The sequence below is a fragment of the Prinia subflava genome, chromosome 3 (assembly GCF_021018805.1).
Source record: "Prinia subflava isolate CZ2003 ecotype Zambia chromosome 3, Cam_Psub_1.2, whole genome shotgun sequence".
In the NCBI taxonomy this organism is placed as follows: Eukaryota; Metazoa; Chordata; class Aves; order Passeriformes; family Cisticolidae; genus Prinia; species Prinia subflava.
Genome location: NC_086249.1, coordinates 1,253,892 through 1,281,690, shown reverse-complemented (window position 1 = coordinate 1,281,690; position 27,799 = coordinate 1,253,892). Strand labels below are relative to the sequence as shown.

General features: G+C 45.6%; 1 protein-coding gene across 1 annotated transcript; it reads left to right on the top strand.

Annotated features, from left to right (window-relative positions):
* The first annotated feature begins 1,113 nt into the window (after positions 1–1,113).
* On the top strand, positions 1,114–26,774 carry MOGAT2 (monoacylglycerol O-acyltransferase 2). The gene is made up of 6 exons (XM_063393723.1): positions 1,114–1,307; positions 9,126–9,304; positions 18,374–18,578; positions 20,009–20,183; positions 20,328–20,527; positions 22,559–26,774. The coding sequence occupies exons 1-6, from the start codon at positions 1,214–1,216 to the stop codon at positions 22,711–22,713; spliced, it is 1,008 nt and encodes a 335-aa protein (XP_063249793.1). The 5' UTR covers positions 1,114–1,213; the 3' UTR covers positions 22,714–26,774.
* Positions 26,775–27,799: the final 1,025 nt, after the last annotated feature.

Here is a 27,799-nt window from a genome sequence, read left to right as displayed (position 1 = left end):
GAGAGATTTGAGATCTAAATGAGTTTTAGCTCAGTTAAAGCAACTAATGCCTTTAGGAAAAGATCCATTGGGGTTTCACCTGAGCCCTGTTATCCTACTGATTTGGGGAAACTGAGTCTAACTGAGCTCTCATAGCCCAGCATCTTCCTTGGCCTGACAAAGGGGAGAGATTATTTTTCAGCTAATATCTTTGATTTGCTTCTGCCAAAGGTTGTTTTTAGTTTTGTTCTGTAATTCTTGGCTGCAGTGACCTTGGGATTTAAAATGCCCCTTAGACACGTGAGTGAAGCCTTTGTAGGTGGCCAGTCCTTTCACGGTGCTCATAGTTCAGTGCAGTATGTTCACAGTATTATTCTGTATCCTGGTGACAATGAGACCTGTGGTTTTCCCAGCCCTCACATGAGATGATTTCTTTGCTTACCTTTGCTTGTCAGTTCCTTGAGGATTTTTTCCCCTCAAATTTTAAAATTTTTTTGCACATAGTAAATTGCATCTCTTTGCACATGACAAGGAAGAGGCTCAGACTATGTACCTGCTTGGAGATACAAATGAAAACAGGAGTAGTATTTCCTTTCTCTATACCTATATAAATGTGTGCAAGGATGCACACATGGAAACTCCTCTGCCCCATCCATCCACCATCCATCCATGTCTTGGCAGAGGCATGAGGTTGCTCATGTACCCTGTGCTCAGCAGTGAAACACCCTTGTGTTGTCTCCCCACCTCCTTGGCTGAGACTGAAACCCATCCACATCACATCACCTGAGAACTAAAGTGACCTGCCTGTGCTCATCCCTTCTGCTTGTCCCTTCCTGCTGTGCACAGGGTGATTTGTAGGGGAAGGGGGAAAACAAAACTGGCTTACAGGCATGAATACCTCATTGTCTCTGCCAACATCCAAATATTGCAAAATTTGAAAGAGACAGGATCTTGAAGGCAGGATCGGTTCCTGAATGGACTTTACTTTCCAGATTTGGGTGGTAGAAGCATGAAATTGTCACCATCTAACAATGTTGTGAGTCATGAGGGTGTAAAGTCCGTGACACCTCCCTCTCCTTCCTGTAGGGGATGGTGCTGTGCGCAGCCACCACGGTGACTGTATGTTGCACAATCCCTTCTACTGTAACACTGGCTAGATGCTGACGGGCCACTTTGCACTTTGCATTCGCCACTTGCTTCCTTCTCCCTGTCAGACGTGCATGTAGAGCCCAAGATGAAGATTGAGTTTGCTCCGCGGTCCGTGCCACTGCAGAGGAGGCTTCAGACAGCAGCAGTGGTTCAATGGATCTTCAGCTTCCTGGGTCTAGGTAAGAGACATCTCTTTGTCCTTTTTCTGAGAAGCCAGAGAAGCTTTCCATAGAACTGCAGTATGGTTTGAGTTGGGAAGGGACCTTAAAGATCATCCAGTTCCAATCCCCTGCCATGGGCAGGGACACCTTCCACTGGACTGGGTTGCTCCAAGCCAGTCTAATGTCCAACATGGTTTTGAACAGGGCCCAGGGATGGGGCAAGTCACAGCTTCTTTGAGCAGTGTGTGCCGATGTTTTTGGCTTCTCACCACCTGATCAGAGCACAGTGGCACTAAGGAAGTGTATGGCTGACTGTCTGGGAATATTTACAGGTCTTATGCAGCATCTAAACCAGGGGGGCATTTTCAGCTTCTCTTTAAGTCTGGAGTTTTCCTGGTTTAAGCTGTTGCTCTGCTTGGTGTTAGGGATGAGAAACAGAATCACCATGCTTGAGGAATGGTACCATAGGAAGAGTGTTGGGGACTCTGCTTTTGCAGCCCTGGGAACAGACACTTCACTTTTTACAGATGCCCCTGCATGTTCTGAAAGGTCATTTTTCCAAGAAAACCCACACAATTTGAGGAAAAGACACATCAGCGGACTGAGATGCAGATGAAGTCACTGCTCAGTGGAGGGCACCAGGTGCTGATGGAAATTACACACATGCAGTTTTGGATAGTTTGCACAGGGAAATGATGATGGGAGACAAAGGCAAATCATCAGAGAGTGAAAACTGCCTGTAGACATTTACAGTCTATCAGGCTGGAAGGTGACATCCCAGTGTTTCCTAGTTTTATGGAAATACAGAGATGAGAGTATCAGACATAGATTACTGGTGTAAAATGTCTGGGGCCATTTACAGCCCATCAGGAGCCAAGCTAAAAGGTAACATCACAGAATATCCCCTTATAGAGCCAGTTGTGAATCTCAGATGGGACGTGTGCAAAGCTCATTTGCTGTAGCAAGACAGTCGTTGAATAGCCCAGAACACAGCAGATCTTTGTGTGTATTCGTGTACAGGTCCACAAACATCTCCAGAACTATACCTGCACAGAAAACAAAGGCTGTGCTTCAGACTCCCACTCAGTTTCTGAGATGGGCCCTTCCAAAATCTGCCACAGACCTGAGCCTGAATGGCCACCTTTGCACCAGTATCTGATGGACAGGAGGACTGTGCAATACTGGTCCAGACACTGCAGCTCTTTAAATGTCTCTTGGTATAGGATTGGCCCATGCTAAGTGTCAGGAAGATTAATGCACAAACACCAGAGTGTTATGTCCAAAAAGGAGACAGACGAGTCCTGTAACTTTATTTGAATAAAGGGAGAGTCCATGGGGCATTTCCCCTGGGGTCTCTTAAATTTTTAGATGATGTAGCCTTCTTTTTTATCCCAATTTCCTGGCTGCATTTCCCTCTCTCTTTCCATATTGGCTGAGGTACTCGAGAGGTACAGACTTCCTGAAATGCCTAATACCTAAGACCTCCTTCTAATGGATGACCCCCTGCCTTTTTTCTTTTCCTTGTATCAATCAGTGGAATTCCTATGGAATTTATGGTTCTTCCCATTGTTTCTTTCATCTCTTAGCATCCAGTTTTATTTATCAGGAGACCTACCATTTGTTTGTAAAGACAAATCTCTCCCATTCCATTTATCAATCAGTGGAATCTTTCCCATAGTTTCTGTTATCTCTCAGTGCAAATTTTATCTACTAGCAGACTCACAGTTTGTTTGTAAAGACAAACCTCTCATTCCTTTCATAAGTATCACTCTTCTGAACTACACATTAGCCCAGTCTGGACAATTCTAGAGGTCAGGGGCTGGTCACCAGGATGGGTGAAGCTACCTTTTTTTTGGAAGAGAAGCACCAAACAGCCACCCTTGGTGCCACTGTGTACTTGTGTTATAAATCCTGGGCATCTCCCTGAGCAGAAGAGATCCCACCTGTGATCAACATTCTAGTGAAGAAGAGATCCCACCTGTGATCAACCTTCTTCCACCAGAGAACACCTGGCAAGGAGAGAGACAAATGTATCCTAGCAAGAGAGATGGAGATCTGGCAAGAGCCATGCAGCCTTGGACACAGTTGGCCAGAATGGGACATTTTGGAGTACTCCATGATTCTCTTTCTGTCTCTCCATCTGCATTTCCTTCCACAGTCCATGATTCAGCTGGGATGCAGTAGAGATGTGGTCAGTGTTAACAGGGGATCCAACAGCACATTCCCATTACCAGTGTGGATGCAGTTGGGGCTTTTGGAGCTTCAACAGTGTTTTCCATTAAAACAATTTGTACTCGATGTTTTTCCCTTCTTGGTATTGGGAGCAAGCTGGCACTTGACTTTCCGAGATGGAAATGACTTCTAGAGCCAGCAGAATGACAGCAAATGGCCGGGAGGGAGGAGTCTTCTGCAGTTCTAGGAGTTACTTGCAAACACAGGCTCTGCCTCCTGCAGGGAAATGCAGCTTGCTCTGAATGAGGATGAGATCCAAACCCACTCCTCCCATAGCTGACCTTCAGAGCTTATCATCTTTCCCTGGGAGAATTTGATTTGTTGTTTGGGGGGGTGAGGGGGTTTGTGTGCTTTTGTGTTGTTTGGTTGGTTTTTGTTTTTGTTTTGGGGTTTTTTTTCTGTCTTTTGTTTTGTTAGTTTGGTTTGGTTTGGTTTGGTTTGGTTTGGTCTGGTCTGCTTTGGTTTGGTCTGGTTTGGTTTGGTCGGGTTTGGTTTGGTTTTGTATTCGGGTTTGGTTTGGTTTTTGTGTTTGGTTTGGGTTTCTTTTGATGATACAATCTGAACCCAAAAGCAGTTAAGAAAATGGTTGTATGAAGGGCATTAGAAAGGTGTTAACAAAATTTTATGAAGCAATTCCAGCTGGTTTGATTCATTTTACAAAATTTTTTTAAGCCTGGAGCTTTCCACCCAAAATCTCCCAGTTTAACAACTGCATAAGGTAGATGCTAAGAGATACCCTTATTTTGATTCCACGAGCTGCCAAACACCCTTTTTGCACTGTTATAATCCTCAGGCACAGAGCTCAGACTTTCAGTGGGCAGGATTTGGCTGCTGGCTGTTCCTTTGTTTGGGAGACAGGCTTGTGCTTCTGCTGCCAGAAGAGGGTTTCTGAAACACCCTTTGGCCAGAGATCCCAGCAGCGCTGGGGGCAGGCAGCTGTTGCTATGGTTGTGCAAATGCATCCCCAAAGAAGCCACGCACTGGGGGAGGGACTCATTCATTGCTGGCAGGATGCTGGGTGAGGGCAGCAGCTCGGCCCCAGTGCTGGCAAGGAGCTCTGCTCCAGCATCCCTTGCAAGAGGTGGGCATTGTCCATGCTGACAGTTTTCTTGAGGATGCTCCTGACAAGAGCATGGAGACAAAAGGTTACATTTATTTCAGAGGCTGACAGCTGCTGGAGGAGGAGTGCGAGGTGTAAGAATGGATTGCAGGGCATGGAATGGGGACCTTCCATTGCCTTCCCAGTACATGATCTAAGTCCTGACCAGTGCCCCCTTGTAATGGAGTGGAACCAGGTTACTGCAGAGAACTGGAATCAGCGGGCTGGTGCCCAAGCCTGCTTCACTGCTTCCTTCTGCCTCTCTCATTCCCACTCTCCACTGGGCATGGACACCCATCCAGACCCACTATGCAGAACTGTAAGTGCAGGGCTGAACCATGGCAAACACACCCAGTGCAGGGGCAGCAGACCTGGGCAGACCCAGCCTCTGCAGACCCAGCGTACCACACCCAGCCTTTGAACCTTCGAGTCACCAGGGCTGGCTCAAAGGGCTTGTGGTGCCAGCATGATCAGCCCTCCTTGGCAGCTGAGTGCAGTCCACAGCCTGCCCAGGTCAGCCGTGCCCAAGGGTGCAGTATCTGTGTGGGTGGCCACAATCAGGGACTCCAGGCTGGCACTGAGGACTTCAGCAACATACATCTTAGAAGGATTCAAGGCCAGTTTGGATGGGATTCTGAAAAACCTGGTTTAGTGGAAGTATCCTTGCCCATGGCAGGGCAGTTGGAACTGGATGATCTTTAAGATCCCTCTAACCCAATGCATTCTGTGATTCTGTGATAATCTTGCAAACCTTCCTGACAAGTGCAGTATGAATCTGACTTGCTTTGGGGTTGTTGCAATGACAAAAACCTCTTTCTGTGGGTTGCAGTTTTCCCTGTTTCAGGCTGAATTAACAAATTTTTGGTTAGGACCACTTTGATGAGACATGGTCCCTGCTTAGACTTGGCCAGAAAAGTCCTCCATGTGCTTTGAAACATGTGGCTCCTCTGGAACCCATGGCTCACTTGGAGCCCATGGCACATCTGTGTTCTCTGTGATATGGCTATTTTCTTGTCCAGAGAGGGATTTACAGCTCACAGCAAAACTACTCAGCATAAGAAACCCAGCACTTCATTTTTGCTGAGCTTCTTTGAAGGAATCCAACCCAGGAAACCACTTGACCTGTAAATATATCCAAAAAAGCCACCAAATACACACTGAAATGTCTTTTCTTTGCTGAGTCCCATACAGCCATGGACATGTGAGATGTTGGGTGCTGGACCATGAAAAGTTGCTGCACTCTGCTCAACAGGTGCACTGCAGAGTCCAGGACCATCCTGTGAATGCTTTATCTAGAGCCAGACCTCATCATGGACAACCACAGAGAAACCTTCCTGAATCTGGACTCATAAGAAAGTGCAAGATTTAGGGTCTGCATATGACATTCCTTCTTGTCAGAGACCCTTTGGTTTTAGTTTTGGTTTTAAATAGTCTCCACTTTCCATGACAGTGAAGACAGTGCAGCAGCTAATCTCAGCCCAACACAGAATTATCTGGCTGTTTTTGGATAACAGAACTGATGCATCTGCAATGACTTCCTTAACCCTGCTCTCACAGCCCTTGTCTGCCTTGAAAGAGCTCTGTGTACGGGCTGAAGCCATTTGATAGCAATTAAGTATATGCCATTGGGCTATAGCACTGGAGTCTAGACGTGCAGAAGGAGATGAGGATCAGGTCTGTTTGCAACCTCGCACCCAAACCTGCCCATTTCTTCTGAGCAGTGGGACTGGTGGTGGTGGACTCAGTCTGGGGACCTGACATGACTTTTGGGAAGCACTAATAGAGCTCTGTGGCAAATATCCTGCCACTGGTGGCCCAGAAAGTGTTGGTGTCCAGACAGTGGTATGAAGTTCCTCCTTCTCACCAAATTACAGACCATAAATAATTGGGTGCCTGCCTAAGGCTGGAATTGGCTTGGATGCAGATTTAACTTTAAATTTTCTGGAACCTTCCTGTCTCTTTGGTCTCAACTCTCAGACTGACAGTCCCTTCTGGGACAGGAATGGGCTCCTTTCCCACAGAGCACCAAAAGGTTTCAAAAGGACAAAAAACCCCAAAACTTAAAATTGAGTGAAGGTCACTGAGAGCAAATTCTGTTCTGGGAAAAAAGAAGTTGAATCAAGGAAGAAATTAATAATTATATAATTGTGAGATAAGGTATGGATTTGGACCAGAACTACTCCTTCATTTTGCAGAATGTACTTTGAACTTTGCACAATATGATAAAAAGAGAATTAGGCACTGCACAGTTTTGCAGCAGACCTGATGACCGGCTCCCAGGTGCAGTAATATTGTGTTTATTTATCATGTGGACCCTGGAGCTGGAGTTCATGTTCTGTGCAGTTCTTGAGAGTTATAAAGTCCGTGTCTGTGGCATTTGAAAAAGCAGTGTGAGCAGCAGGTTGAGGGAGGGGATTCTTTTGCTCTGTTCCGCTTTTGTGAGACTCCAGTGGGAGCGGGTCCAGAGGAGGCCATGGAGATGCTTCAAGGGCTGGAGCACCTCTCTTCTGGAGACAGGCTGGGAGAGCTGAGGGTGTTCAGCCTGGAGAAGAGAAGGCTTCAGGGAGGCCTTAGATCCTCTTACAGTGCTATAGGGGCTCCAAGGAAGCTGGAGAGGTTAGGGTTGCCTGGAGGACAGGACAAGGAGGGATGGCTTCCCACTGCCAGAGGGCAGGGTTAGATGGGATATTAGGAAAAAATTCTTGGCTGTGAGGGTGGTGAGGCCCTGGCATAGGTTACCCAGAGAAACTGTGATTGCCACATCCTTGGAAGTGCCGAGGCCAGATTTGAGGGGACTTCTATGATTCCATTAAAAGTGTGGCACCACACAGTGGCTTTTTCTGACCTGCATGATGCATTACAGTTTAGACCTCTTGATTTGCCTAGAGCTGCAGTATTTTCCCACCGCAAAATTCTTAGTGCCTACCCAGGTGCCTGCTGCAGTGTCTCTGCTTTTTGGAAGACATGCAATCCCATTTCAGCTTTAAGGGGATTTAGGATCCTGTTAGATTATTGCACTTTTTTCCCTCATAGGAATTATTGGTACCATCATGACAGTGTTTTAAAAAGGGGGAAGAATTTGCTTTTCCATGCAAAGCTTTGTAATCAGGGTGACTTATTAAAAAAAAAAAAAACAAAAAAAAAGCAAAACAAAGAAAAAAAAAAAGGCAGAAAAAAAAAGCTACAAACATGATCTACTTATTTATCCTTAAGTGAGAGCAAACAGGAAGTACATGAAAGTCTTATATGAGAGCATCCTATTCCACTGCTCTGACAGGCTTTAGCTGAGAGGAGGTGGAGAGAGCAGGTATCAGGTGACTCCCAAAGATGGAAAAGATGTCTCAGAGTATGAGGGTGTGGATGCATCTATATCACAGCTGAAGCTGAAGCTGAGCAGGGCATTTTTATCCTCATATCTTCCAACCCTGGGTGGTGGATCTGAAATGAAGACCCAAAGTAGAACAAAATATACAAAACATTATGTAATCCATGAGCTAGGGAAGGCAAGGGACTGGGATGAATCTTCAGGTTTTCTTCAGCTCAGTCTTCCCCTGCACAAGCAATACCAAGGACTCCAGAGGAACAGATGGAGAGGCCACAGGTCTTCCCAAGCACACATCTGCTTTACCAGGTGGCAGCTTGGCCATCATCACTTTCCAGTATCTGCAGACAGACTGTGTTGGGCTTGGGTGGGATTTTATGTACCAAGTGATGTTTGTTTGCACAAAGACTTTTGTTCTCTTGTTCTCATGCCAAAACACAGGGTATAAGGGAGGTAGGAGTTAGAAGTCAAAGCTGGGCACTAACTACAGAAAGTCCCAAGTCATGGAAGTCTTACAGAATGAAATAGAGCATTCTCATAAAATTCGTGATGACATTGAGTTGAAAGAACTGAAAATCCTCTAGAGTCCAAGTTAGAGTTGAAATTGAATCTGAGAAGTGGAGGAAAGGGTCCAAAATCAATAAAAAACTCAGTAAAGAGTAAAATCTTAATCTAAGGGTATAAATCATGGACACAATTAAAATGGGGAATCATTAGCTCAAGATAAAGCTATTGGGGACTGTACAGACTGGACATAGGACCATTTTTGCTGCCATTGCAAAATATCAGGGGTCATCAGGGGGTATTAACAGGAGTTTTGGGGTAAAACAAGGCCATTATCATGCAGAGAGTCTGACTCCAGAGGAAAGCAAGACTGCAAAGGGATAGAGAACTGATACATGAAAACACTGTGAATGGAGTGAGATTCATAAGTCTTTTGGGAGGAGGGGGACATGATGGCCTTTGAGAAAATTAGTGGTTGCTACGAGGGAGGTGCTTGGTGTCTTTTCAGGTTCCTGGGGCAGATAGAAAAGAAACCACCTCTGCATCAGAGGTGCTTTCACACTGACAAATTCAGCAACAAACCCAGTGGAGGCTCCATCCCAGGACCAAAAAGCCTATCCAAATGAACCATTCCTCTCCCGAAGTCCACCTAATCCAACTATGCTGGCTTTTCTTTCAGCACAGTGCTGTACAGCTGCCTTCATCACACTCTTCTTCACTCGTTTTTGGCTGGTCAGTGCCCTCTATGCTGCATGGTGGTTCATAGACAGGGAGAAACCCAGCAAGGGTGGGCGGCGGATCCACGTCCTCCGGAACTGCATCGTTTGGAGGTACATGAGGGATTATTTCCCCATCACGGTAAGTGCCACCGCTCCCTTGGCTCTTCACTGTTTCAGGGACCAGCTTTGCCCTTGGAGTCTGGATACAGCCTGGGGCCAGCAGTCATGGCATGGAGTGCTGGAGTTTGGTGCTGAAGGATAATCTTCCCAGCTCACAGATTACTCAAAGACACATTAAAAAATGGGGATTACCATTTTTACAAACCACATCCTTCCGTCATCTTGCTTTTCTGCACCTATTTAACCTTGCTGCATTCCAGCTGTTAGGGAGATCTCATCTTTGTTTTCCATGTCTATACTGCAACATTCTTGCCCTTCAGGTTGCTCAGAATTTACCCATTGGGCATAGGGCCAAGTTTTAACCAAAATGCAAGAAATCCTGGGTGCCCTGCAATGTCAGTATCCTGTTCTGCTGAGGAGGGGGATGGATGGGTAAAGCTGGGGGTGCACTGGGCAGTCTCACAGAGCTGCTGTTCTCTTCAGAGAGACTTCTGTGACATTCCCTGATTTACTTAACGTATGTGGCTGGCCTTTGCCATTACTCTTTTATCTGGTATCCCCTTGGCATGGTATGAATGCATGGAGCAGCAGCAAGTCCTGCCTCAGAGCCATCACAAATTGGTACAAATGTGAGCAATGCAGAAGAGCTCATGGGCTGAGCAAGGAAGAGAGCTTCAAGGATAGACCAGACAATGGGAATTTCTAAGATAATTCCTTTAGGAATACATTGCCTGTTGAGAGAACTCAGATGGGATGCACCCAGCTGGTCAGAGATCACCTGGAGTCAGAAGCTGGGTGCCGCAGTCTAGGATAATAAACTCGAGAGCCCCAAAAGCCAAAGAACACACCAGCCAAAATGAAAAAAATAAGAACCCAGCCTGAGAGTCCATCCTGTATGGAGTAGGAACTGAAATAAAGATTAGAGGGGGCCGGAGCAAAGTGAGGATCAGAGACATGCCCATCAGCTTTGCTGCTCAAACAGAAATAATCCTCTTCTCTGCTCTCACAAGATCACACCTGGAATACTGTGCACAGCTCTGGTGCCCCCAACATAGGAAGGTTAAATGGCAATTCTGGGGCAAGTCCAGAGGAGGCCATGAAGTGGATAAGGGGACTGCAGCACCTGCCATATGGAGACGGCTGAGAAAGCTGGGGCTGCTCATCCTGGATAAGGTTGTGTGGACACCACACAGGACCTCCAGTACCTGAAGGGGCCTTACAGGGAAGGTGGAGGGAGACTGCTCATCAGGAACTGTAGTCATGGAACAAAGGGGAATGGGTTCAAACTGTTAAGAGAGTAGATTTATACGGGATGTTGGGGAGAAATTCTTGGCTGTGAGGATGGTGAGGCTGTGGTACAGGTTGCCCATAGAAGCTGTGGCTGCCCCATTTCTGGAAGTATCCAAGGCCAGGTTGGATCAGGCATGGAGCAACCTGATCTAGTGGAAGGTGTCCATTCCCATGGCAGGGAATGGGATTTTAAGGTCCCTTTGATACTGAAATCAGCCAGAAAATAAACTTTCTAACACAATTTGAAGTGTTAGAAAGCAGGCATTCTTTATCTGTGCAGGACACATTGAAAGGATGTCTCCTTTAATCTAATGTGTGTGGTGAGGCTTTACAACACTATAATCATATATAATCATATGTATTCATTAAAGTGTGTCTCCTAGCTAATACATAAACATCACTTTTCCTAGATCTAACTTGCATGCATCTTCCTCCTACTGCAAATCATTTTATGATCCTGGAGGGTCCTCTAAAGTGATCTGTGGTGATCCTATTCAATGAATATTTCAATTTTAAGGATGACCTTTCCTTGAACTTTTTCTTTGGGCATGTGCTGTTTCTTGCTGTTACCTAACTTGCAAAAAAAAAACCACTGTAGCCCTCTTTATCTGTTCCTCCACTGGTAAGCTACATTTATCATCCAGTATGCATACCTTTACACCCTTTTATCTTTTTTTGCTAGTTAGTCTTTAAGCTCTATTCAGAAACTTCAGGGGAACAGAAAATTTCTATTCTCTATGTTATTTATCACATTCCAACACAAGCCATACAATGATCAATGATTTATGTGACTGCAATAATTACGTGCAGTATATATCCTGTAAATGATTTGTGTCCATAAGCCACCACTTGTGAAGTGTTGGACCAACCTCTCTGCTGAGATTTAGCTGCCAGCTCAGCCCAGCAACGACCCTTCTCTTCTCCTTTTCTAAAGAACATGGAATGTTCTTTAGAAACACCCCTGAATGCCTCATTGCATTCCATGACTGTCCTTTCTTGTAGGAGGACCACTAACACCAGTAGAGGGAGCATGGTAAGAGGTTTGGCTGCCGCTCCCCGGGTGAGGGCACAGAGGGCTCCATGGAGCTTTTCTCCCTGCTTCTCTGGGAGAAAACAGAGGAAGTTCCACAAAAGGACAGCAGAAAAATATAAAAGAGATACAATACAGGGAGCATTATAACCAAGCAATCACATAATACTATTTCTCCAAAATATTTTCTCAGTCACAGAATTATTGAATCAAAATGTTTTGGGTTGGAGGAGACCTCAATGATGATGCAGTTCTAACCCCTCTACCATGGCCAGGGACACCTCCCACTAGACCAGGTTGCTCCAAACCCTGACCAACTTGGTCTTGAAAGCTTCGAGGGATGGGGCAGCTACAGCTTCTCTGGGCAACCTGTGCCAGGGCTTCAGCATCCTCACAGTCAAGAATTTCTGCCCAGTATCCCATCTAACCCTGCTCTCTGGCAGTGTGAAGCCATTCCCTCTTGTCCTGTCCCTCCAGGCTCCTCTCCAACATCCCTCTCCAGCTCTCTTTGTTTAGCAGGGGCCTAGAGCCACTAGCAGGGGATTTAAGGTCTCACCTTTTCTTCCTCAGGCTGAACAACTCCACTTGCCCAAAGTCCCAGCACAAGGGACACAAGAAAGTGAGATCTGGAGACACAGATTGGGTTGGTGTCCAGGACTCTGGGCTGTATTTGTGTGTAAATGGAGTTTGTTAAGCCCTGGAGAATTAAGCATTCTGGGAAGATTAAGTATGGCTCCTAATCCTACCAGATCCCAGCAGCAAACTTAGCATGGTCAAGTGTTTGGAGGCAGCAAGTGCTGCCTGCTGTCTTATTTTAGGAAACAGCTTTAACACTGCTTTTAAGGGATCCCTGTGCATGTTTTCTGTCTTGGAAGCAAAGAGAGGTTGGGATGAGCATCTGTTTTCTGGGCAGTGTGAATTTGCTGTGTGCTGCTGCACATGGAGCATGCCAGTGCTGAGCCAGGCCACCACAGTGTGTGCAAGGTGCACCTGCTGAGACCACCCTTGCACAAGCACCACTTTGCTGTTGGATTTATCTCCCTTGGCACTGACTGCATTTTAGTTAATGATTTGAGAATTAGAGTCAGCCAGGATCCAAATGAGCTTGAGAGTTTTTAAAAGGGGATGAGAAAAATTACAGTGAGAAACCAAGTCAGGGTCCAATGCATTGCCCAGGGAAGTTATTTCTGCTTAATTTTCCTGCATTTTAAACCTATTCTAATCTATTGTTGTTGTTTTGGTTGGGGTTTTTTTTGTTTGTTGGTTTGGTTTTTGTTGGGTTTGTTTGTTTGTTTTTATATGCCCTCATTATAGTCCTTCAACTGGCCTGGAATTGTTTCAAAATCATGTAGCTATGGCACTTGGGAACATGGATTAGTGGTAGCCTTGGCAGTTCTGGGGTAATGGTTGGACTTGATGGCCTCAGAGGGCTTTTATGACCTAAATGAATCTATGATTCTTCAATTCTAATACATGGCTGAGCTCAGCTGCATTATAATGTTGTGGAAAATATGTCAGAAGGGTTAAAATTAATCTGTTTGAGCTAGAGTATGTCTGAACAGGCAGTCTGTGATGCCTGCTGTGTTAATGTTGCCTACAGAGTGATTTTGGATGCTGTGGACTGATCTATATATGCTATGTTCAAAAAGCAGTCAGTAATCTGTCTGCTGCTGCCCAAACCCTATCTCCATTTTCATAATCCCTTCCTCATCATTTATCACTTCATCTTTACGATGAAGGATACCCTCAGCCTAACAGTAAAAACAAATCCATCCCCATGCCAAGTGAACGGACATCACTGCTTTTTGTCCCCAGCCCTGTCCCATCCTGTCACCATCCTCTCTCATGCAGCCACGGTGCTTTGGTAACCTCAGGTGAGGAAGGTGACACAGGGAAAGTGTAAGCATAAGCTTGACAATATCTATCTTCACCACAGTCCTCAAACAGAAGTCACTATCTTTCTTGCGGACTAGTAAAGAACTGTTACCATTTTTTTCCCCCCTGGAAGCCCTGTAATTTTGAAATTACAATAACATGGAGAGAGGGGTATTTTCTTCCTGTTCCAGGAAGGTTCCCAGTTTCCTTGGCAGATATTTGTCTTATAAATCAAGACACGGACGTTTTTTTTTTTCCAACTGCTGTCATCATTCGGAGCAACCCCAGCAGGGATAATCATGCCAGCTTTATTCAGGACAGCCTGGAAAATGTACAGGGAAGGTCCCTGTGGTCTTCACCACACTGTTTTCTCCTTGTCAAGAGCCACAGGACGTTTCTTACAAGCCTTGGAGCTGTGTAAGTGCCAGCTGGACCTTGTTGTGTGCAGAAACCTCTGTCATTGTGCTTGTGGTCTTGCTGGTGATACTGGTTTCTGTTAGCATAACTAAAATGGGTTATTGGAGAATTAGTTGAACATTTTAAGCTGTAATTTGGGAAGACTTCATCCCATGGCTCATTCATTCTCATGATGGCACAAACTGTGACAGAGGTTGAGTGTGTTGTGGTTCTGGGAAATTGCAAGGCACTGTAGAGGGAACAGTTCCAGTTCATGTGAACCAATCCCTGCCAGGAATGTTTCCTTTCTTTTCACAGAAGAGTGGTATTATTTGTAACTGGGGACTTGTGCCACCGCCCATGACATTAAATACAATTTCTGATTTCCAGAGGTCTTGACTGTTCCCTTTGCTTCCTTCTGTTGGCTGGAAGAGGGATTGTCAGGGAAAAACAAAGGCATGGCCAAATGGCCCAAAGCCACCACTGTCCTTTTGTGAGTAACTTCTCTGTCCCATCTGTTGGCCCTCTCTTTTCTGTTCTGTACTGCCCTTAAGTAAAAGGGGGGCCATGGCTGAGGTCCATTGGAGGACTGTGTCTCAGCACCTGCACTACTGATCTACTGGAGAAAGGAAGTCTTACAAGAGGAAGGGAGGATTGAGCATTTTGGAGCTTCCATCTTTACCCAGCTTTGGGAGTGAGGGTGGTGAAGTCCCATCCAAACTCAATTTAAATCCACCTTGCTGGTCAGATTCTGCAATATTTGCTGCAAATGCAGCTCTGACCTGGCACTGTGGCATCAGGAGAAAGCCCCAGGGCTCAAAGATCTCACTGTTTCCAGCTGCCCCTCTCAGACTCTCACCATTGCTTGGGCCTGAAACCCTTCCTCCTCAGCAGCTTCTGGCAGTACTCAGCCCTTCCTTTGGTCTCCCATCCAGATACCCTTGGGTGGGTGACTTGCTTCTTTTCAGCTTGGCAGAATTTGTCCTTTTTCAGATCTGGTTGGGTTTCTTGGATATCTTTGTTGGGCTTCTTCCCACAGAGAAACTAGCTGCGTGTTCCATCCTGCAAGAGATGTTTTTGGAAGGTGTCCATGGACAGCTAAAGACATGAGGATTTGTTTAGTACAAAGTTAAAAGGAGGTTTATTCTACTTAAGAGCAGATTACTGACCATAACATTCATGGAAACAGAGTTTGGGACCAGAGAAGGATAAAAAAAAACCAGATGCAATTCAGTTTGGGAGATTTCAAATGAAGAAGCCGGGAGCTGATCAGCTCCTAACCTCTCCTCCTCCATCGCATCCTCCTCTGCTCTCTGAGGGACTGTCAGGGCAATGCCATGCTGCTCCCTCTCTCCCCCTCATGTTCATTGGTCCTTAAGGAGGCAGTGATATGACACATCAGTGTCCTCCCTGACTACATGCCCCCTGACATGGTATGCACCATGCAGTGCCCCTACTCATCTCAACCTGACTTGATTAATTCCTCACTTAACAACTTTTAACCCCTTCAGACAATGCATCTGCAGGGGCCTCTGGAGTACTACAATCCAAACTTTGGACTCTGGGAGAATTTTATTTGAATCATAGAATCACAGAACCACAGAATGATTTGGGTTGGAAGGGACCTTAGAGTTCATCTAGTTTTAACCTCCTGCCATGGGCAGGGATGCCATTCACTTTATCAGGTTGCTCCAAGCTTCATCCAACCTGGCCTTAAGTATTTCTGGGGCTGGCAGCTTGTGCCAGTGCCTCACTACCCTTTCCTCAACCATAAGGGCACCAGCCTTAAATAGGGAATTGCCTGTCCTCTGTCTTCCCGTGGTTTGGGACAGGGCAATTCAGTCTGTGGGGAACAACTTGGAGAACCCAGTCCCAAGGGATAAATTAAATCAGCCTGGTTAAACCAGTGCTGAATTTCCTGGCTGATCAAGTCATTTTCCCCAGGGCTACTGCAGGGGACAGCTCTTGCAGAAATATTACCCAGATCCACCAAATCTTGAGGGACTCAACTGCTACCCTCCAGCTGCCCATGGCTTAGAGCAGGGAGTCAAAAATCAGATTCAAAGACTGGGTGACATTGAAAGAGAACTCTAGAGGTCAGCGTGCTCAACCCACTGCTGAAGCAGGGCCACCCAGAGCCAGTTGCTCAGGACCATGTCTTACCACAGAATTACAAAATGGTTTGATTTGAAAGGAGCCTTAAAACTCATCCTTGTTGGAACAAGGACACCTTCCACTAGGTGCAACCAGGTTGCTCTAAGCCCCAACCAACCTGGCCATGAACACTTCTAGGAATGGGGAAGCCACAGCTTCTCTGGGCAACCTGTGCCAGGGCCTCACTACTCTCATCATAAAAAATTCTTCCTCATAGCTAGTCTTAATCATCCCTCTCTTAATTTAAAACCATTCTCCCATGTTTTATCTCCCCAAGCACTATCCTTCGTTCTTTCCTTTCCTGTCCTCCCTCCTCTCTCACTGGGATGAGCACCAACACAGCAGCTGGATGTTTCTTAGGGAGTGTTTTTACAGATGTGTGGTGTCTTGGCACAGGCAAACTCTCCTGTGAAGGCAATCTGATGGCTCAGTGGCCCTCTTGCACCGCCCTTCCCCCTTCTTATCTCACTGCACACACAGAGCCAGAAATGTAGCAGTTTCCAACACGCCTGAGCATCTTGCTTCCCTGCTTATGAATCACTTGGAGATGGAAGGTTGTTTGGAAGCTGAAGATGAATGCAGGAAGCATTGATGCAAGCTGAGATTACTCAAAAAAGAGCAAATGGTGGCAGGGGCCTTGGGCACTTAGTGATTCAGCCATCTGCCTCTCTTCCTGCCTAGAGACCTCTGCACCTGGGCAGCAGTGGGATTTTTGTTTGTCCATTCCCCTCATTAGGAGCAGGTGCTCGAACAGGCACATGTACAGTCAACAGAGCATTTGGACAGGTGGAAAATGAGCCATGATGCAAGAAAGTAAAATACACTCTCATGATTAACCAGCAGTTCTAGCTGCTTCTAGGAAAACACATGCACCATTAACTGCACCCTGAGTGCAGATGGAATCAGGGTACTTGGAGGCGTGACACTGAAATGCATAGAGCTTTGGTTGTTCTTGAGCACAAATGCCTTTGAGTTGTCTGGAAAGGCATGGTGATAAGAGAATTACAGAATTGTTCAGGTTGGAAAAGCCCTCTAAGACCACTGAGTCCAACTGTTCCCCAGCATTATCACAAACACCACTTAATCATGTCCCCAAGTGCCACATCTACATATTTTGGAACAATTTCAGGGATTGTGGCCCCACCCCTTCCCCAGTCATCTTGTTTCAATGTCTGACCACACTTTCAGTGAGGAAATGATGTGATGACTAACCTTGGAGAAGTTCATCCTTCCCTGCTGTTGTGAACATCCTCAGCATCTACCAGCACCAGAAATGGTGCAGAGATGTCAGCATTCAGTTTTGCCTGCTTCTGTCTGGCCTGTGCACATGATGTTGGCATGGCAAGGTCTTCTTGGTGCCAGAGCTGGAGGGTGGGTTTGCACACCAGCTCTGTCCCCTGGGCAGTCCATTGCAAGCATAATGGAGTTCAAATCCCAGTTGTCCCTGATCTCCCTTTAACCATCCCCTCTTGTTCTGTGGTACCCATTCTGCCATACAGTATATCCCAGGCTTCAAAAACATTTTCAGATCCGCTGAGGATTTTAACAAGCTGCTAATTCAGCCCTCAAGGGCTGGCCATGAGCTGCACTGTATCTGCAGTCCATGCTGCCCATCCCTAAAATGCTGGACATGGGCATTCTCCGTTCCCTCCTGCTAAAGTTGCAGCAACCTTGGGCAGATGTCCACTGCTCTTTGATGGACCTGGGCACCCAACACAGGCACAAACATCTGGCATCCTGCAGGCTTTCCCCAGTGGGAAGAAAACCATCAGTTCCTCTGTAAGGTGTCTGCGAATTAGATTTCAACTTACCATGTGTGAAAACATCCTGGAATCACCTGGCACATGCTTCAGGACAGGATAAACCTTTGATCCACACCAAGTTGTTGGGTGGGACACATGCTTGTGCTGTGTGGTGGGTCTACCAGAGTGATTATGTACTCCTTCTGCTGTTCTGGTTGTGGGATCAAGAGGTACTGTGTGGAAGAAATCACCCTTTTCTTGCTTTTTTCCCCCATACTAGAAAATGTATTGGAGAACATTTTAAACAAAGTTGGTTCTCAACAGCACCTAGACCAGTTCAAGGCAACATAAGGAACTGTGGATTAGAAAAGTAATCTTCGGGCAGTGGGTAGGAGGAGATGGAAATATGGGCAATGAAATACATCTCCCTCAGTGAAAAATGAGGGAGTTGTTCCAGTTGACCTTTTCCAACAGAAAGACAGGGTGGGTACAAGACATTCCCCTCCAGGAATGCCTTATCTGCTCTCCATAGCCAGTGTTCCACCCGGCTGAGGTTACAGCACTAACTCCGGCCCCTTTTCGGCTTCATCTCTGTGTCTAGTTGGTGAAGACAGCAGAGCTGGACCCTCGGCAGAACTACCTGGTGGGATTTCATCCCCATGGAGTCCTGGCAGCTGGAGCCTTTCTCAATTTCTGCACAGAGGCATCTGGCTTTTCCACACTCTTCCCAGGCATCACCCCCCACCTGATGATGCTTTCCCTGTGGTTTCGCATCCCGTTCTTCAGGGACTATGTGATGAGTGGAGGTAAGGAGCATGGGCCTCTGGCAAGCAGTGGTATGTGTGGGTGCATTTTGAGGAACACGGGGTGAAGACGCATGGGGAAGAGGAGTCAAGGGACTTTTTTCCCTCATCTGAGACCAACTGGATCCCATTCATGGACACAGCTATTTGAGATGGCAACCCAAAACCTCTGAAGTTAAAAATTGCCCTCCTTGCTGTTATCTCAGTTGTTCAACTCCATAAATGGTCTCTGTGCTCAGAGCATCACTGTGCCAGGTGCTGTGTAACAGCAAAATGCAGAGCAAATTGTGAACAGAAATGCTGAGAGCTGCAGGCCAGGATGTTCCTGTATTTCTTTTCATAAAAGTTATATTCAGGCTTGAAATTGTGAGGAAAACCCCTCTTTTTATGAAGCATCCACTGCTTCCAGGGAAGCAACATCCAGGGACAGAGGATGAAAATAGCAGCTCAAGCTGCTACAATGGAATGTGGCTGGGGGGGAAGATGTAGTGAAAAGGAATAGGAAAAAGGACAGGTAAAAATTAAACAGAGAGAGGTGAAAGGGAGTTTTGAGAGATTTTTGGACACTAGCAGGATGACCTCCATTTCTCAGCAGTGGGCTTGGCAATGGTCACTTCTCCAGCAGAATGTGAGCAGAATTCAATAGCCTCAACATAGGCATCTAGTTCCATCTGGTCTGCCCCAGGACATCCATTTCCCTGTTTTCCACATAAACTCTGGCGCCTGCTGACAGTATTTACATGGAGAATGAGAAATCCAATCAGTGAGATATATGAGACTTAATAACCCCAGTGAAAGAAGGTTTAATCACTGTAATGTTGGAGTTGGGTGCATAACTAATTTTTAAGGTCAATTGAATCCATTTCACAATGAGGTTTTAATGTGCAAATTATTTCAGTCCCCGAAACAAGGGCTTATTTTTTTTTATATAGTCAAAACAATGTTGCTTTGTCATTTCTGAATTAAAGATTTCTATCTTGTTCAAGTAAACAACACCAAAGGACCAAATCCTTCGTCAAATTCCACTTTCAATTAGCACCATCCACTGAAGCGTATGTGTGTTTTGACTTAAAGCAAATGTTTCTCTGACTTCAGAATTATTCAGAATTGAACATGGTCTCACTTGCCAGCAAATTGAAACAGATTTTTCCTAGGGCTCAAGTGCAGCTAGTTCCCCATTTATTTTTTTCCTATTTTTTTCCCTCACCTCTCACTTCTGAGCCAGACAGCAAATGGATAATTGTGTACTCACCCAGCAGAGCTGTGTGCAAATCTAGCACCTTTTAAGGGAGCTGGGCTGGGGTTTTCAGCTCTGAAAATAAAGTGTTTAGCACCTCTCCAGAGACAGATTTTAGGGAAAAAAGTCCAGAGCAAACCACAGACAGGTGAGCATTACAGGTGGGTTTTACTTCTAATTCCTCTCTGCTCTCCAGGCCTCGTCTCTTCTGACAAGGAGAGTGCATCCTACGTGCTGCAGAAGCCAGAGGGTGGGAACTTGCTGGCCATCATTGTTGGTGGGGCACAGGAGGCCCTGGATGCCCGCCCGGGCTCCTTCACCTTGCTGCTGAAGAACAGGAAGGGATTTGTGCGCCTGGCCATCCAGAACGGGTGAGGAGGGGGTGGCTCAGGGCTGCTGGGGGACGGGTGCTCGGCTCTGTGGTTAATGGGCTGTTTCTGTTTTGGAGAAGAATGAAGGGGTCTTGGAATGGGCCTTGCTAATCATGACACACTATTGGTTTTGGCTCCCTGCAGCACTCCCCTGGTCCCTGCCTTTTCCTTTGGGGAGAACGATGTCTTTGATCAGGTGAAGAATCCCAAGGGCTCCTGGCTGCGGAGGATTCAGCATTGCCTCCAGCAGATCATGGGCATTTCCCTTCCCCTCTTCCATGCACGAGGCATCTTCCAGTACAGCTTTGGGCTGATACCCTACCGACGGCCCATCTGCACCGTGGGTGAGTCAATCCACAGAACCCTGACATGATGCCAGACACACTCAGGCTGGTCAGACTGGGGAAACAGGGACAGTCCCTGGCTTGTGTCATCCTCCTGCCAGGCTGAAGCATCATGCCAGAGAGCACAAGCAGCGGTGGGCTAGAAATGGGTTGCAAAGCAGCATTCCAAACTGTTCTCGTGTCTCACTGCTTCTTTGGCAATCTGGTTTGATCTCCGACAGATCCCAGGCCATCTGGGCTGTGCTGGGAAAAGCCCCAGAGCAAATGTGGCCAACCTCATCACTCCTGTGAGACACAGACAACCCCAACACCATAGAGCGGTGACAAAAACACTGCAATAATGTTGTGTTAAACATCTCACAAGGTATTTTACAAACACAAGTAGGACCAGCAGGTCAAGGGAGAGGATTCTGCCCCTCTGCCCCACTCAGGCGAGATCCCCTCCTGCAGTGCTGCCTCCAGCTCTAGGGCAAGAACATCAGAAGGATGGGGAGCTTGGAGCACCAGAGAGACAGGCGGGGAGAGCTGGGGATGTTCAGCCTGGAGAAGAGAAGAGTCTGGGGAGACCTTAGAGCCCCTGCCAGTACCTAAAGGCCTCCAAGAAAGGGGGAATTTGAAGGGCAAATTTAAAGGGAACTTGAAGGGGGATTTTGGACAAGGGCATGGAGTAACAGCATGGCAGGGTTAGATGGATATTGGGAAGAAATTTTTGGCTGTGAGGCCCTGGCATAGGTTGCCCAGAGAAGCTGTGGCTGCTCTGCTTCTTTGGAAGTGTTCAAGGGCAGCTGGGATGGGGCTTGGAGCAACCTGGTCTAGTGGAGAGTGTCCCTGCCCATGGCAGGGGAGTGGAATGAGATGCTCTTTAAGGTCACTCCCAAGCCAAACTATTCTGTGATTCTCTGAACACTGAAGCAGTTTGCAGCTTTGCTCATTGTCCTGTGCAGACACACCTGCAAATCTAAACCTCTTTGCATGTGAGGAAGATGAACCATTTTGACCAGAGATCATGTCTTTGGGAGACCAAATTTCAAGAAAATCTTTGGGCTTTAATAAGTTTTTCAACATCTCCATGCTTGGCCCACCAGTGTAATGCGACTGATGCTCTGTGAAGTAATTTAATTAAAAATGCTGTTTGGAATGGTTAGAACTTACACCATTGATTAAGTTTGACAACCAGCAATTACTTCTAATTGTATTACAACCTGTTTGGATTGTCTCAATGGTTTTATGAGCTGTGTAGTGTCACATAGGCTCTTCATTAATTGGATGAAGTATAGCCTTGTAAGACATTGAAACCCTCTGTCACTTGACAAAAACAATTTGAGTAAGAGACAAAAGCAAGAGAGGTACCTCATGGATCTTCTGTCCCCTGCCAGCTGCCTGGTCCTGCTCCTGGTAGCTGGAGGAGATGGAAAGGCTCTTCTAGAGATAGGAATAAAAATAACTAGATTTTCTATTGAATAAAACAAGATTTTTAAAAGATAAGTAAGTACTTGGTTCCTAATAAAAATCAGATCTTTCACAGAATCTTTACTCTGAGCAAAGTGGAAGCACCTTCACTGCAAATCTGTTTAAATAGTGTGGGGCTCCCCTGTTCCTCACTTTCCCCATTTGCAATGCAGATTCCCAGGCCCATGTGGAAGCAACTTGGAAAGCCCAACCCAAATATTATCTTATTTTTATATTGTGTTTATCTGCAGCATATCTGAGATTTGAGAAGCAGCTCTTGGGACTGCATCGGGATACAGCACTTCTTACTTTAAGAGGCTACACAGAGGGTCTTTGACATTAACCAGCTTTGCAGATGGGTAAACTGAGGCAAGGACCAGTGTGATCCTGGGGACCAAAAGCTTGGTCAGGATCTGAGCCATCATCCCTCCTTGGTTGTGCTATCTCCCAGGCTCCAGGAAATAACTGGTCATACTGACCTGTGCATCCTGGAGAGGCTGACCTCAGCTCTGTGCTAGGGTAAGCAAAGTGTTCAGAGGTACCTGACACTGGCTCCTCCTAACATCTGTGCTTCTTTTCCAGTTGGGAAGCCAATTCCAGTGCAGAAGAAGTACAAACCCTCTGAGGAAGAAGTTGATCAAGTCCACCAAAAATACCTAAATGAGTTGTCCAAGCTCTTTGAGACGCACAAAGCTAAATATAATGTCCCAGAAGACAGCCACCTGGAATTTATATAGAGTCCCTCGAGCAAGATGAAACCTGGAGATCAAGCTCCAAGTTTTCCCCTTCTCTGGAACTACTTTACAACTTCAACATAGTCACAGTTAACATATATTCTATATAGCGTAGGGAAAAGAGGCATAGAGCCAGGTTTTTAATTTTTTTCTCCGTTTAGGACACATAGAAGATATAAAAGAGACAAAAAAAAAAAAATCCCATCTGTGGTCAGCAAAATTGAAACTCCCCAGCACAAAACTAACACTCCCAGTCTGGCATGGATGTCAGTTTTTACAGATATTTCCAGACAGATCTGAATTATTGAAATTATTTCCTTTGCATTATTTTCATTTTGAAATGGGACAATGAGCCATAATTTGATGACGAAGGCATATGTTTTTTAAAATATAATTCATCTAGATCAACAAATGAACATTGTTTGGTGCTCCTCATGTTTTTAATTGCTCTGGGCTCTTTTCCCTTTTCTCTGAAGCACAGTTTATCAGAAATATCATACACCCAGCATGATGCCAAGCACTCCCAGTGGCACGATGCCATAGCCCACTGGTGCAAAAGAAATTGAATACATTCCATTAGAAATATGTATTGGAACTATAAAATATTTCTAATTATTATAAAGAAACCAGGACCCACTCTAGCAGTCACGCTCACACCACCTGAGCTGGGACCAAAGCCCCCTTGGCAGCGCCACACTCCACACTTGCACAGTTGGACTGGGCATCCTTACTGGCTCAATCCTTGGTTTCTCATACCACAGTCTCAGACATCTGGATCCTTCAAATAATTTAATAATGCAAGAACAACATAACAGCTTGGGGTGGGAGCCTCCACAAGTGACAAGGAATCTCCAAAAAAAGTAACCCCCAGCTCATGTGGCCTTTTTATGAGTGTGTTGGAAGCCTGGGCTCTTCTCCCTGAGCCCTCGGCTCCTGCTTTGTCTTGGCATGGCAATTCACCTGGCTGTGCCACAGGCCCCTGTGCCCTTTTGTTTTGCCAAGGGGTGGCACTTGCCTCTTGCCTCCAGTTCTTCCCACCAGAGCTTCATCTACACCTGGCACTGCAGCTTCCCCTCAGCTGCCTGCTGCCTGCTCCGAATATGTTCTTTAATAATTAGTTTAGAAATAAAGATTAGAAATAAATTTATAATGTCTGGGGACTCATCCAAAGGATTCACCATACCTGGGCTCTAGGAGCCCTGCTTCCAGTTTGGTTAACTTAATCCCAGACACCCCTGCACAGGAACATGACCAGTCACCAGCTGTGGTGACAGGGTCACTGTGAATTTTGTTTTACAAATGAGACCATTTTCTTAGGAAAAAGGAGCATGACCAGCACATGGGGGAAAGGAAAAGTGATTTGGGTCAGAAATATTCATTGGGGTTTGGAGCAGCCACTTTTGGCAGGTGATCAAGGCTTTAAATTGATGCTTCTTTTTGATATCCAGAACTTCATTAAACTTTGCATTTAATGGGATTTTGCAGCATGCAAGTTTCAGGTGGCAGGAAGCCATCTGCTTAGTTCCCCCTTACAGAGCCCTGATATTTTCATCTTCTTCTTTCTCCCTCCCTTCATTTCTTTCTTTTTCTCACATCCTACTCCCCACTTGTGAGGAGCCACCAAAAGTCCTGCAGATCACACACAGTTCATTTTTGTTCCTGAAATTGCAAGAAGTGCATTTAACAAGAAAAACTTGTTGAAAAATTGAAAACTCTATCTCAACTGACAATACCAGGCCATCATGGGGGTTTGTTTCCTTTTCCTGCCTCTTGTCCTGACCAGGGCTGCAAGGATTCCACCAGATTCTTAATCTGAATAACCCCCTGCAAATCCCTCCCATCCCTTGAAAACAAGCAGCAGCAAGGAAGAATTTAATGGAGCCCTGCTCAACATTCTATACACTCCTCTAATCCCACGCTTAATTCAGTCCAATAAAACAGGTCACATGCTAATGAGTTCTTGCTTGCTTTCTAGGTTTTTTTGTTCTTAGTTAGGGCAGAGGTGCCCAAGCAGGAGGAAGAGCTTCTGTACCAGGAAAAAAAAAAAAAAAGAATCTACCACCCTTTTATCTACCACCCTTTTCTTTTGGAGTTTATCACCATCCAAGCTTTACTCTAGCTCCAGGTTTCTTTCTCTATCCTTTCTTCTGCCTTTCCTTTTACATGGCCATCCACCCACAGATCTTAGGAATGTTGCCATGACCTTCTGGAAACATCCCAGTGGGGACCAGTGCCAGAGGGAAGTGATGGGGATGTCCCCAAGCGTCCCAGCACAGTCTGCTTTGGGGATGGGGGAGGTCTCCAAAGGTGAGGACAAGGAGCTGAGACCTTGATGCAAGGGGAAAAGATGCTGCTGTTGGGGTGGAAATCAGCAGTGAGGAGAGGGAGAGGATTTGCGGAGATGTGGTGATATTTGGGGGATGTAGGAAATGGAGGGGGGCAGGATACAAGGTCACAGGCAGATCTTGGTACTTTTGGGGCTTTTGGGGCTGTCACAGTGATGCCCCTGGTGCCAGAGACACACATACTTGAGAGATGGGCTGGCCCATCACCTTCCTGTCTTGTGATACCTTTCTGAAAGATAGAAAAGGCAGAAAATGGTCAGGAAAAAAATCTCACGAGGCAAGGGAAGGAGGATGCTGGAGCTGTCTGAAAGTTGTTGGAGTGGTCAGAGAGATCCAAAGCTGGAGAGGAGGAGTCAGAGGAGAGTCTTGGCTGTATGTAATTGGCTTCCTTCAAGGTCAGTTTTATCTCACAGACTGCAAAATACCCTTGATCCCTCAGGGACCTATATAACCCAGGAGGGAGAGGTCAGTGCCTGGGCTTGTGTTAAATATAACAATAAGAATAATAATTCTCATAGGCATCCTTGCAGCCAGGGATCTATTCTAGGCAGGGAGCTCAGCACAAGGAAAGGTCCCATCTCAAGAGGCCAGAGGTGTCTGTGAGTGAAACTCTGTAAGTCAAGAAGCTTTTGTGCTATTTCAGCCTCACTCAGAGCTCTCTGGAGAATTAAAACTCCTCTGATGCTACACAAGGCAGGAGAAGCCTAAAGGAAAGAAAAGTGCTCAGACCAACCAAACCAAACAATCCTTCTGTTTGACTCTTCAGCTTGAAACTGGCTTAATTGGAGGCCCCTCCAAGGCACCCTCAAACTGAGGTACCTCCAAGCTGTCACCTCAAAATAAGGAGGTGACTCACTTAAAGCTACAACGACACTGTACGTTTCCTTCCAGCATGCCCACTCCCTACGTACTCAGCCGGTTTTGATCTGAGAAACAAGCCCAAGAAGAAGAGATATAACCAATTCCCTTTCCTGCAGAAATTTAAAATTTCACCCTTTTTGGAACTTCTGTGAAGATTCTAAATTGCAAAATACAGTAAGAAATAAAAGTGTGGTGATTCAGTATTCCCCTCTTGCCTGTCTCGTCCTCCCACCTCTTCCCTCCTGATCTCTCCTGTATTTCTGTTGTGAGAGGCTCTAAGCTGGATTTGCCTTACTTAGCAGGTTCAGATCATGAGGCTCAGAAGAAAACCTCTGATGACTGGTGAATACAAAATATGGACTAATTCTCCAAGAGGAGGAAAGCCAAGCGAAATATGCTTTTCTGCCCTTCAGCAGCTCTAGTGCTGCAAAGCTGTTTTACTGCCTTGAGAATGTGATTAGGATATTGCCTGCTGTTGCAAACAAAATTAAAATGTTTTCTGCTGTTGCAGAAAAATATGTGGTTTCCTGCTCAGGGAAAGATTTGCTGCCTTTAGTTCAATAATGTGGTGTGCTAAACATCCCTCCCTTATGGCATACCTTTCAAGAAAGGAAATGAAATTGTAAGTGCATCTGAAACCCATCACTTTGCATTAGAATAAACAAAGAAAGAAATACAAAACCAAATCCAAAACAAAAAATGACTTTTTTTGTTTCCTTTTCAATTTAAACATTTGAAGTAATAACATTTAAAACATTTAGAAAGCACAGGTCTCCTCAATAATATTGACTCTTATTTTGGGGGATAATCTGTTAGTTCTGTCTGACTTGTACCCAATAAACTCTTTTCTGCATCTCCTACCATGTGAGCTCACCTCTTGACACATTTCTTGGAGGAAACATCTGATACAAGATTTTGGCAAACCACCTTGTTCAGGTTATAAAAACTCATCAGTGAAGAAATAATCTCCAATGACCAAGAAGGCAGGAGGGTACATATTGGATTTAAGGAATTATTTTATGTGATTCATCCATTTTTCAAGCTTGTGCTTGGGTTTTACTCCTACCCATGTCCTGACCCCAGCCCCCTAGGAGATGCTAAGCCATTAACTTGTGTGCTTCAGGCAACATGTGGCCTTCAAAACAGAGAATGCACTTATCAGGAGGGAAAGCACCTGTAAAATCAGATAGTTGTGAGCCGGCATCTTGGATGTCAGGACACAAAATAATTCCTGTGAACTAAGGGATTCATATTTTATTTGATTGTAAGAAGCCAACAAAATACAGCCCAAACACGATTTTAATGAGCAATTCAAGACACACAGAAAGTTGCATACAGAAAGCACTACAGGAAGGATTTGAAATCACTTGGGTTTATGAAATGCTTGCAGAAAACTATGAATGCATAGAAGATCATGCATTCACAGAGAACTGTTCATGCACAGAGGAAAAATAATGCAAAGGAAAAAAAAAATCATGCTTAATTCTTTGTAAAGAAAGTTTTCTGATCCCCTAGAACTGAAAGGGAACAAGTGCTAGCAAGCAGTGCTTTTATCTTCACCAATGCCAGCAAGGACAGAACTTGGTTGTTCACGGCAAACAAAAGCTTCATGGACAAGGATGCCTGTGGATGCTGAGAAACATCTCCACATCACAGAGTACTTTGAACTGGGAGAGCAGGTTTGCATTGTCAAGAGCAAGTAAACAGGGCTGTGAAGTCAGGATTTTCAGAATTATTTACAAAATATTGAGCTTTCTCCTTCTGAGAGGGAGATCCTCTAAGCTGCTGTGGGGCATGATTTTCCTAGGAAGGCTAAGCACCTCAGTTTCCTCATCAGAAACTTTCCTCATCAGATATTGGGAAATCTAGAGATGCTCACTTGC